Source organism: Plodia interpunctella, chromosome 8, assembly GCF_027563975.2.
Source record: "Plodia interpunctella isolate USDA-ARS_2022_Savannah chromosome 8, ilPloInte3.2, whole genome shotgun sequence".
NCBI classification, from domain to species: domain Eukaryota; kingdom Metazoa; phylum Arthropoda; class Insecta; order Lepidoptera; family Pyralidae; genus Plodia; species Plodia interpunctella.
In genome coordinates, this window is record NC_071301.1 from 5,277,844 (window position 1) to 5,289,990 (window position 12,147).

The 12,147-nt window shown below is 35.3% G+C and overlaps 3 protein-coding genes across 5 annotated transcripts in view; all 3 read left to right on the top strand.

Annotated features, from left to right (window-relative positions):
• The first annotated feature begins 70 nt into the window (after positions 1–70).
• Positions 71–2,242, top strand: LOC128672018 (uncharacterized protein). The gene is made up of 5 exons (XM_053748901.2): positions 71–299; positions 433–662; positions 861–1,004; positions 1,398–1,545; positions 1,936–2,242. Exons 1-5 carry the CDS (start codon positions 155–157, stop codon positions 2,199–2,201), a joined length of 933 nt encoding a protein of 310 aa, XP_053604876.1. The 5' UTR covers positions 71–154; the 3' UTR covers positions 2,202–2,242.
• Positions 2,243–3,399: 1,157 nt separating this feature from the next.
• Positions 3,400–5,579, top strand: LOC128672020 (uncharacterized protein). Its single transcript, XM_053748902.2, has 3 exons — positions 3,400–4,605; positions 5,136–5,274; positions 5,437–5,579. The coding sequence occupies exons 1-3, from the start codon at positions 3,855–3,857 to the stop codon at positions 5,465–5,467; spliced, it is 921 nt and encodes a 306-aa protein (XP_053604877.1). The 5' UTR covers positions 3,400–3,854; the 3' UTR covers positions 5,468–5,579.
• A 3,962-nt stretch (positions 5,580–9,541) lies between these two features.
• Positions 9,542–12,147, top strand: part of stac (staccato) — a 31,385-nt gene continuing 28,779 nt past the window's right edge. For 2 of the 3 annotated variants that reach the window (XM_053748352.1, XM_053748353.1), the window contains exon 1: positions 11,374–11,418. In XM_053748352.1, the coding sequence (XP_053604327.1) occupies positions 11,389–11,418 (30 nt within the window). In that variant the 5' untranslated portion in view covers positions 11,374–11,388. Of the gene's footprint in view, positions 9,657–11,373; positions 11,419–12,147 lie in introns of those variants that run through there. The other variant, XM_053748354.2, reaches the window with a different exon arrangement.

Sequence of the window (12,147 nt, forward strand, 5' to 3'; positions counted from 1 at the left end):
TCAATCCTTCATTTTATCTGTCTCAGTCGTATCATGTCAATGTCACTATTCATGTCATGTCATGACAGACATTGTTATTGTTTCTCTTGGCGGGAGGTGGCGGCAATTCATTTTATTGAAAGACTTGGGTGGGAAGATTAGTCTATAGAACAGTATGAAATCTCTTCAGAACTTAAAAGATATAATTAGATCTAGAGAGAATTTTAAGAATTTCGTTAACTCTTCACATGTGCCGGAGAAATGTAAACATGAGCCGTGTATGCTTGGTGTAGACGAGGCCGGCCGTGGCCCAGTTTTAGGTATGTAAGTTTTGTTCATATTTATATAAACTATTTTAAAACCATTCACAAATCAATTTCGCTCATCACTCTTCATTGGTACTCCACGGGCTCAAATTGAATTAACTATATTGACCATGACCACTTGTTTCAGGCCCCATGGTGTATGGTGTAGCATACTGTCCCATTGATCAAAAAAGTGTTCTTGTGGATCTTGGTTGTGCTGATTCTAAAGCTCTGACAGAAGAAAAAAGAGATGAAATATTAACAAAGATGATTATCGAAAAGGATTCAATAGAAAATATTGGATGGGCAGCAGAAGTGATATCCCCTAATTACATATCCAATTCAATGTATAAGCGAGCCAAACATTCTTTAAATGAAGTAAGTACATCTATGTTTTTAAGTTCATCTAGAATATTTGTCCAGGGAGAGCCTGAGTTTAATCAGGCTGCACCAGTAAAATTGAGTTCAGACTTAACTTTAATTTTGTGGTGGGCATGAATTACCTGGCCTTCTCCCTTCCATTTGTAACTACTACCTTGTAAATAATATACTTACTAGTCACTTATATTATTTCAGGTATCAATGAATTCTGCTATAGATTTGATCAAGCAAGTATGTGCATCCGGAGCCAATATCACAGAAGTTTATGTTGACACTGTAGGTCCTCCTGAGAAGTACCAAGCAAAGTTATCAGAGATATTCCCAGATAAAAAAATTACTGTAAGTATTTAAGTATGTACAGCAAAACTGAAATGAATCTCTTTTGCTGTGTATTTGAACAAAGCATCCAAGTAAAGATGACATAAAGACATTTTAGAATAACAATTTTTGTCAGAAATATTTCTATCAGACCCTTTTTGTATATGTTCATGTATGTTTGTTTGTAACAAGATAACTTTCCATCTATTGGTCTGATTTTGTGGAAGTTTAAAATATACATATGTAGGATTTGTCAATATAATCTTTAAGTTTGTGGTGACAACAAAATCTGTTAAGTTGTTTTTGAAATATTCACATTTTTTGTAAAAAAATATTGTGTTCGTGAAGTCTAAGTTCGCGGCTAACAATTATTAATGAATAGTAGTAACTATAAAAATATTGAATAACTTTCAGGTGGCAAAAAAAGCTGATTCTATATATCCTGTAGTATCAGCTGCCAGTATTGTAGCTAAAGTGACTAGGGATCATGCTCTAAAGGTGTGGACATTTCTTGAAGGGCTGGAAATGGATCATAGTGAATTTGGCAGTGGATATCCTGGAGGTAAGAAAAACGCAAGTAATGTTTAATAATCTTCTATCATATAAGTAAAAATGATTACTTAAATTTTCATAACCTGACTTGATTTTGGTGGTCACATTTGAAAAATTTCTTTATAAAATTCTGTCAGGAATTACATCAGATGATAAAGAGAATGTGGTAATTATATTTGTAAACTTTATTTATCAAATTTATACCTTACATAATTAATGATATGGGCCATATCATGCATCAGACAGACATTCATTAATTAAAAAAATATCTTAATAGACATGTCATCTCAAGCAAAGCAACAGCAAAATTTTCTGTAATAAACCCATGGTAATGATACCGATATAAAATTTTATTGTTTATTTTTGTAAGGGAATCTTAAAATGAATCTTTACATTACAGATCCATTGACGAAAAAGTTTATTCGGGAGCAAATTGACACTGTGTTTGGCTATCCACTGCTTGTGCGGTTCAGTTGGTCCACAGCTGAACACATGCTGCAAGAGAAAGCTGCCACATGTACCTTCGAGGAAGTCGACGATGAAGGTACCACTAAGAGACCTACTAAAACAATAAATTCATTCTTCTCCGCTAGTAATGAAAGGAAACGAAAGAAACACAAGTTCTTTGAGGAAAGATATTTGACTATAGGAAATGCTTTTGAATGACTGCATTATAAGATGAATTAAATGGTTGAAAATGGAATAAATCTTTTTATTTATGTATGTATTTTGTTCCATAAAGAATTTATGAATTAATTTATCAATACAATTGTGGTGTGGATGAGAAATATAAAAAGAAATGAATTAAATTATAATTGATAAACCTGAATCTGCATCTAGATATAACTAATTTCAAGTCATATTTTTCTGCAATAGATTCTTATCGTAAGTTTGCATTGTATGTGTTAAGGTAAATATGTTGCGCCAACCGATTGAGCTGAAATTTTATACACACGTTTAGTTTGGATGCCAATGCATTATTATGATAAGCATGACTTGCTGGTGCGCCGAGGATCGACTCCCAACGAGTTCAGACCATGGAATTAGTAGGTACTCCGACGAAGTACTTACTAAATCCATGGTTCGGACATCAGATATTTGTCACAAGTTGAATGCAATAAGATCTCTATGACGACAATGAAACCCTTGTCAAAATGATTTTTTTTTGTAAAAAACTTTTTGTATGGAACCTTCAGCTTGCCAGTAGGTACAAATTAAAATTACAGCCATATTCCCAAGTTTGTTGGACTTTATACCTTCACCACGCTACCGATTTCGATTCCATAGTGAGATAGAAAAATAAAAAGGTAGATTTGTTTATAATTTTCACCCGTGCGAAGGCGGATGGGTCGCTAGTAAACAATGATGTACAGAATTCCCACCACAAAATATATGAATTTTAAGCAGCGGCGCTACGTATGGTGAATTGGTTAATGTACCTACTATTATTTTCGAATGCCACTTTGGAAATGTATTTACATAGAACCTTGCAAGTGTAATTAAAATGACTTGTTGCAATGCAGATGCATGAGTAGAAAATCTCCACTGGAAATCGCCAATTTAAATCTATATACTTAATGTGTGTGGTTTGTCCTCATTTATTTATTTATTTATTTATTTATTTATTTATTATTTATTAATTACTTAAGCTTTCTATGGTTCTTGAAGTCTATTATAAAGACCACCAGGATCCCCTTTCTTGATCCCCCAGGGGATCCTCGTAAACTCATCTGTTCATCAGGATCCCCTTTAAATAAAAGTACTTAAATTCAATGTCACACTGAGTATTTTTTTGAAATTAAAAAACTTAAAAAACTTAAACTTCCTGTTTAAATTTTTTAATATTTTTTTTAAACAAACTAAATTAGATAAAATTGTGTGGGAGAAACTCGTGGAAGAAACCTTGCTTATTTTAACTATTGCTTCATGTACGCACATTGCGCGCAATTTTATCTAAATATGGATTGGGTGCCTCTTTAGTTTATCCATAACAATAACAAAGAATATTACAGAACTTTCTCTAGCAAATTACTCTCATATTAAAGATCCGTTTATGTGATGAATTGTTCAAGGGTTCGGGGTTCGTCCAAACATGCGCCTCCGCCTCGACATTAGCATGCGGCGCGCGTCGTCCCTACTTACCATGAGCGATGCGGAACGCGGGGTCGCTCCGAGAATTTAATTGTGTTCCATTATCATATTAAGGTTCTTTTACTGTAAGTCAAAAGTGAAAACAGAATGGAAGTCACCGGCGTTTGTCATTCGTCAGCGACAGTCGATGGAGGCAGCTCCCTGAGACGACAACCAAAATAGTGCAACATGACGCTGCTACGATACTACGCCGCGGCTATATCCCTCTGTGTATGTGTTTCGGCCATACTAGGACCCAATAGCACTAAATCAATGAAAACTGACACATATTTAGATGCATATTCGAAGTCGAGAATTGAAGCTGAGAAGGCAAAACAAGGTGTTGTAATAATAACCGCGAAGGACGGAGAAAAGAGGATATCCAATCGAGACGACAGCTTCAACTCAGGCTATGATTATACGCCGCCGTACTCTGGAGATAGCTCGTCGGGATCTGGTTTCTCCGGCCCTTCGGGGTCGAACAGTTACGGGCCTCCGTCGAGTTACTCGCCTGTTAAATTTGAATCTGACATTACATACAACGCTCCAGCTAATACTTACGGCCCGCCAGCACCAAGCTACGGGCCGCCAGCTCAGTCGTATGGTCCTCCCGCGCAAACTTATGGTCCGCCAGCTCAAGCATACGGTCCTCCGGTCCACAAACCTTCGGCTCCTGTCTACGGCCCTCCAGGCCCGCCGTTAAAGCCGGTTTACGGCGTTCCGTACACGGCTCCAAGTTTCGGCTTCCTGGACAAATTAGCTCTGAAGCTGGACATTCTGACTGTGGCTAAACTGTTGCTAAAGTTCCTTATCTTCAAGAAGTTGGTGACGATGCTGGCAGTGGTGTGCATGTTGCTAGTGATTCCGAAACTAATTTCATTCAAAAAAGACGGTGGCAATTCCAACGACGAAGATGAACGCACTTTTGGACACAAAAATTGTAAGTACCATATATTTCTTTAATTGCCACACAACGTGTATTATTATTGTTAGTTAGTAATTATTAATATTATGTGCCAAATCTTTATGTAGACTTTAGAATCAACCTGTCACAGATTTTTGTGCGAACATATCGTTTAAGTTGATTGGTCGAAAACCTCGATCACTACCATCATACAATTTTTTTTCCATAAACGCGTTACAAACTGTATTCTTTTCAAACAAATGATTTAAAAATGACGTAACGTTTGTGTGTCGTTGAATATTAAGTGATTGAACGAGTCCAAAAAATAAGTCATGTAAAATTAAGTCATATCTTTGAAAGCAAGCCTAAAATCTAGACCTCAATACATTTATATATGATTTTTAATTTCTAGGTTTATCATATTCATAAATACTTGTACAGGAGATTGCAATTATAAGTTTTCACTACAGAATTCAATAACACAATGATTATAAAATACCTGATTAGGTATAATAATTATTGTTATTAAGTTCAAAGAAAGATAACTCAAGACTGATATCTTTCAGCAATAGTGGAGTTGACATCAGTCCAGCAGTTCTTGGAGCGGGCAGTATCAGTGTATGGACGTCAAGAACCCGAGTGCGGTATCACGTGTCGCCTGCGCAGAGTCGTCGACGACATCTACGACTTCCAACCTTATTTCAGGTGATTATGTCACAAATTACACTGGCTAAGCGTTAACATGTGCGTTGTTGAAGATAAAACAACTTTTGTAATCAATATAGATGTTTGCAATAGTTATAATCAAATAATAGTTATAATTGTGTTATGGCATACTAATCATACGTGATTTCATATATATTTCAGGCCTGACACGAGACGCGGCACAACTTCGTAAGTTCTACAGGAATGCGTAAATTAGGTGCCATCGGAATAGTCTGAAAAGTATTTATTTATTTATGATAGTTATAGTAACAAATTTTTATCAATAAATTAGGTAAAATAATTCATCATGTGTTTTTAATGATTATATTTTGTCTTTATCCTAAAGTTTTGGGGGTCTCTGTTTATCGTACAATAATAATAATAATACATTTGTATTGAAATGTATTAAAGTGAAAATTAAAAAAAAGAAGATATTGTACTAATCCAGGAGTTCCAAACATTTATAAAGCTTAGGAGCGCTACAGTGAGAGTTCTATTTTGTAGAAATTCAACTTTCTCCTTATCGAATTCGGGATCAAAGACCGATGTGTGGAAATCTCCCATGCTTCTCACGATCACCCAGGACGCGTGCTGCATACTAATGCACCTGTCAATACATACAAAGTGGAGACAATTAGAAAATTAGGTGATCCTTTATGATTCCTCGCTTGGTATGCACGGCAAGGTCGACGTATGGGGAAAGTAGTGGCATTGATCAGGTTCATGTTTGTTTAATACTTTGGCTCGCTTCTATCCATTGTCCGCTGCAAATTCGGAATTAACACTTAATGTTAGGTGAGTCAGTATAACTCGTTTGATGTTAAATATAGAAGAGAGATTTCCTGGTTGAGGATGCCAGAGTAAGCACCAGAAGGGTTATCGGTCCTCCCATTCTGGGACCATTTCACCAAAGTACCATTTTCATACTAATTTTATCCTTATCGTAAAGCTTTCATCGTTAGCTTAATTTTTAGATATCCTAATCTTTAGCCTTCTATAATATTATATGACGTTGAAGAAGCTATTTTCCTTGTACATTAAAATGTTTACTTTAGCTTAATCTATGTAGCATTCTAGGAATCGAGATGGATTCCCAGAAACCAAATTAGTGGACGTTATAGTATTACATGTATGAGCGAAGTCTGTCCGTCAGGTCAATTTAAGCAATTGAAACACTGTTCAGTGCATCGCCGCGCCGCCATGAGGCGAAATGGTGACGGATGTACCAATTATGTTTTCTTATTCGTAAGTTAGTAGTAATCCATTCTTTATTTATTGTTGGAATTAGGAAATACATTCAAACTACTCTAGCACAATAATTACCTAAAAGTCGCTACGGATTTTCACGTCATGATTTTGCTATGACGTAATCTGCCTCCGTAATCTTCGATACTATTTTGCGGATATGTATTTCTGCAAAACGAAAATATTGCAACAGATTTATTTTATCTTTCTTCAGTTGTCTTTCAAAGAGGAAATATCCAGATGGAAACAGTGGAGCATCACAAATTTCCGCGATATAGCGATCGCGTCTATCAATATCATCCGCTATTATCGTTGATGCTTAGCCTTGCAATTAATCTCGTGTTGACGCGATCGACGTGACGACATATTGTACACAGCTTTGCCTTGCTCTGATTTATGTTACCTATCTACTTTGGGACCATAAATGTAATAAACGTTTCTATTACTACTATGGTACTGTAAATCTTCCACTAATATGGTCAGTGATTTTGTGAATAATAGATTTTCTATTCTATTCGATGTGAAATAACGTGCTTATTTTTATCAAGGGTCAGAGTGTATCTTACCTTTCTTTGTAAATAAAATGTTGTTGTGAATTTTGTTTGTTCTATAATGGTGAAAGTCAGAACATTTTTCCCCATACGTGCAATCTGTTCAGTTCTGGTTTGTTGCGCACCAAGCCATTGTGATGTGGTGACTCATAGCATTATTCCACAACTCCTATGCTACAACATTGGATGTATTATCTCCAGTTCCCCTCTCTGCTAGTTTGCAACTCGTTACGCAATTTACTTCGTAAATAAATATTTAAATTAGATTCAGAATAAGTTTCAAAAACATACAATGCAATTGTTTTCTTATATCAAACCTTTAGAATGATGTTTTTTTGCTTTTTCGCATGTAGATTACACTAATACTCGAAATCGAACTTATGATGTACTATTTGTTTCAGAAGAAGTAAGTAATAATGCCCGTTTTGTTATTAAATTACAAAGAAATATCCCCACAGCTACTAACCGACAGGATAGAGTGATCGGCATAATCTGAAAACTTTTCTAACGAACCGCTTGGTTGGTATAGTTTTATATAACTTCTTTCACCAGAGAGCGGAATTTAGCAGAAATAAGAGCTGCTACATCAGCATATTTTCAACTCAATTTCAGAGTTCATCTTCCCGTGTTTCCGGTCGTGTTGCCGGTTACATTCAGAGCTGTTCAAAATTTAATAGTATAGCTTAAAAATATTAAGTTTTCGAAGTGTTAGAAAAATCTTCAGATTTTTCTATGATTTTACAACTGGCCGTCTAACGTCAACCCTCTTTGGGAATGCTATTGCTGCTCATCAGTTGTTAAAGCTATGGTCTCTTAGTCGCCCCTTACGCTATCCACGGTAGAATATGGAGTGTAATCTAGGGCGCGACCACACACCACATCCATCAATTTAAGAGTGGTTATTGCAATAAGGGCGGGGTCACATTGGCGGCTGCGACACCGATGCAGCGCACGACAATGAACTTGGCGGAAGCGCTTGTCACGCCCGCAGCCGCGAACAATGCCCCGAGTTAAATAACAGAATAGTGACAATTAACTACTACGAGAAACTTTACGTGAATTTATGTCAAAGCACTTTACAGGTTCGGCACTTTCGGGCTACGTAAACTTATTTACATTCGCTTGCATGACATATACATAATTGGGTTATGGAAACTGAACAGGTCAAAATTTTATAGCATGTTTATTACGTTATCTAAGCATATAGTAGTAATATCTTGATCAATAATTGAACAAATTGTTTATTTGTTTTGGAAGTGTAATTATAAAAGTTTTCTCAAAGGTTTCCATCAGAGAATGGAGAGATGAACTTGTGTTGTTACAGTTCTTATTCGACTTATATCTATATACGTAATATGTATAGAAATAGCTATTTATTTTTATATCCTGCCTTGCATTGTACATTATTCATGCTGAAATAGCGCAACATCACAATATAGGTTCTAGTATTTATACTACCTACTACCCGTATGAGTAGGTATGCATAGTTTACATATTTTTTGTCAATTATCGACAGAGCCATGCGACAGAGTAGGTAATTAAATTGAATGTATTATGTCACTTGTCATTTATCAATCACATATTGTTATCAGATCTTTGCATATATTCTATGCGTGATCAAAATTATATCGAAATGCTAGTAAAGCTTTGGTAAACATCATTTAATTTAGAATATGACGTGAAAAAGTGCCTGTGAAGGCCTAATTTCTGAATAAATGATTTGATTTTGATATCCGTGCAGTAAACCGTTGAGGAGTATACTCATCGGCAGCTATTCCTGGTTGCACCGTCAGATCATGCTTATCATAGGTATAATGTATTGTCATCCAAACTAAACATGTGTAGAAAATTTCAGCTCAATCGGTTGAAGATCAAAATTTAGTACAAAATACCACCCGAAGATACATACTTACCACGAAGTTAAGAAATAGTGTTCTATACATTGCAAGCTAAAAAAAGCTTTTTAGCAAACTTATAAGGGTACGATGCTGTGATGTACAGACGGACATGTATGCTGGAAACTACATTCGTAATATTGGCATTCACCTATTCATAGGTTTTATATCACCTGCTGTTATAGTCTCGTGTTCAATATTTACTATGATTTATTTATCAGTGTCAAACAGTCGAAAGATTTGTCCATAGCCTTAGGGTAATTTTACAGGCTATTTATCAATATTCCCAAACAATGCCGTTGCTTATCATAAGCTTAGTTGGCATGACGGAAACACCTGCGCAGCGGGCTCATCGAGAAAACTCGCCGCGGAAAACTGACATACTTTATGGTAATTTTGCCGTGTTCGGTAAACGCTCTATTTAGTCTATTGTGTTGGGAGTGGATGGGTAGGCCGGTGCCTGAGTCAAGTGCAGGAGCAGCCGTCTGGAACGCGGGTCTTCATTCTCACTACAGAACCCGCACGTGGCGCCTCCGCACGTGCTTTTGACGCACCACAACAGTGAACATGCCATAGTGTAGACCAGCGTTAACAGTGCAACAACATCTAGTGCAGCAATTTCGGTAACCAGTGAAATATAGTGGAGTCAAATATGTTACTACTATGAAGTTTTGACGTCTAGTTATTTTGAGTAAGTAAAAGTTATTTTATATTTGATATCTTATCTTCTATTTTTCATATCCACATCAGAATTATCCAATCTACATGCTTGGCATTCTTTAGTACTGTAGCATCGAACAAAGACTTATTTTTAAAACTTCTACAATCTTAATTCCTATTCTTGAAATAAATGCGGGAACGTAATGGGATGAATTATTTTTTGTTCTTTTTGATACGCTTACATGGACTTGGAATTTCTGATGTATGTACCCGGTCTTTGGCCTTTTTAGGGGGAACCGAGCTCAACTGGTAATAGACATTAAAATTGATACAAAAGTCCCATAGGATTGTATGCTTTGTTGCTATTGTTGATCTGTAGGTCCAGCCTACATATTCAACAGCCTAGAACGTATATGTTACCTAACAATAAGTCATTCTGTTTGATTATCTTACAGATCTATCAGATTAATGAAATAATAGGTTATATATTTATCTATTGCTGAAATTATCCTGTAACATTCAAACCAATGTTACTGGAAAATCAGTTTGAATTATAATGATAGGATGGAATACAAACGCAATAAATACAATACAAAATTTATTATGCAAAATTAGTTTTCTAAATAGGCCTATGCTAAATAATTTATAAAAAATTAGTTGGCTTCTGCCCCCACAAAAAAAACCACTTAAGTGTTTTTTTTTGTGGGGGCAGAAGCCGCGGGCAGTAACACATTTTTTACAATTAGTTCATTTTATTTAATTCAATGCTCTGTTTTGACATGAAAGGATGACAAACATTTCACATTTAGTAAGTATATGTATTATGGAATATGGCCATGAGAAAATGAAATTGCCATGGGATATCCTATTATTTCAGGCAGGTACAGACAGAGGCGGTAATCTGTCAATCAAAATAGTATATCCATCGTAGTAAAATAATCCTTCAAAAATGGGCTTGTTGTATGATAAAATACTCGTCTCATGTTATCACACTTATCAAAAAAGATAAATATTTCTCCAGTATTTTTCTGAAGCAGTTACGGACTTGATGTTTTGAGTGCATTTTTTCTATAAAAAAATATTTTCGATCGAAGTGTTTTTTAAATTTAATTTTTACATTGAATTGAAATTCATTGATCGCAATACATATGTAGTAAATTTTTAATGCCTTAACATTAAAAAAAACTTTTGCGTTCATCGGAGATTGCTACTGTACAAAATTAGATTGTACAAAGTACAAATTAGTTCCAAACAACAAAAACTATTTCAATGATAAAAAACAAGATGAATTTTAAGTGATTTGAAAACAGTGTATATATAAATTAAGTTACCTAGGTGTTCTTAATTAATGTAATTTAACGTATAGTTTTAGTTACTTAAATGAAGGAAATTTATTATTAATCACTTAACCGAAGAAGGTCTGCAAGGGAAACTGGAATTGGATACTTACCTTTTTATGTTCAACTTAGTTATTGAGGATTTTGTAATATCCGATTATCGGTTAGGTTTTAATGATAATCTACCGATCAGGACGGATACAAAGTAAGTACTTGCAACTGTTTTAGGAAGTACCTACGCCGCACTTGCGTCCGTTTGGCTTGAGGTTCGGCTACTCTTTTAATGTTCTTCGAATGCATACATTACTCTTTAGTGTTTTCTTTCAAAGGGGAAAACGGTGGGAATAATTTTCATTTATTTTTCTTATTAATTTTCTTTTAATTTTAGTCTTCAATTGTGGGACAAAGACAGATAGCTAGTGATTTATGGTTAACAACCTTAGTGCTACTGCTACGGTAAGTTTACACTCATTTACAATCATGGTGTCTTCTTGTCTATCTGCTTCTAAATTTCGCGACTAACCTAACCACAGATCTACTAAGTCCTACACCATTTGTTTTGAAGTTTTTGGGACTTGTTAATTTATAGTAAACTCTTATTATATACAGATACCACATATCTACATCGTTCATATTTCTTTCAAATTTAGATCAGAGGTCAATTTACTCCATGTAGAACACATTTCCCTTATAATGAATCACATACATATACTTAATGAGACCAATCACCTAGTGCTAATCAAGACTCCTCTCTATATAGTTCGTGGTTCATATTTGAGGAACACTGTTCTGTCCAAATTCAGAACGAGTAGTAGATCAGTTATACAGTTTGCGTTTGTCGTCGAAGTACTTTTATATCAATTGTATTGTATTCTACGATGAAATAGTTTGAAATTTACTTATTAATTTGGGTATGTATGGTACTACCTGTTCTTGACTTTATGTTTTAATTAGTACTGAGATGACAGTTACATGATGAATCACCATATTTTACAAACTGTCTTGTATTGTGTCCCACTGGCCCCTGATAACGGCAGTGTTAATTAATGGATTAAGTGAATAAATTAACTTGGTACTAAAGAGCAATGTCCGCCGTTCCTTACTAAAGTAGTTTGCAGATTTATACGAATAAGCTTAGGCTTCAGTTATTCTATTTTCCGAGGTGGATATAGGTGTCGGTCTAAG

Bases quoted from the DNA above. Each gene is read 5' to 3' on its own strand.
- LOC128672018 (XM_053748901.2), top strand. From the start codon at position 155: ATGAAATCTCTTCAGAACTTAAAAGATATAATTAGATCTAGAGAGAAT. The intron at 300-432 runs GTATGTAAGTTT...CACTTGTTTCAG, and splicing joins CGGCCGTGGCCCAGTTTTAG to GCCCCATGGTGTATGGTGTA. The intron at 1,546-1,935 runs GTAAGAAAAACG...TTTACATTACAG, and splicing joins TGGCAGTGGATATCCTGGAG to ATCCATTGACGAAAAAGTTT.
- LOC128672020 (XM_053748902.2), top strand. From the start codon at position 3,855: ATGACGCTGCTACGATACTACGCCGCGGCTATATCCCTCTGTGTATGT. The intron at 4,606-5,135 runs GTAAGTACCATA...GATATCTTTCAG, and splicing joins CACTTTTGGACACAAAAATT to CAATAGTGGAGTTGACATCA. The intron at 5,275-5,436 runs GTGATTATGTCA...TATATATTTCAG, and splicing joins GACTTCCAACCTTATTTCAG to GCCTGACACGAGACGCGGCA.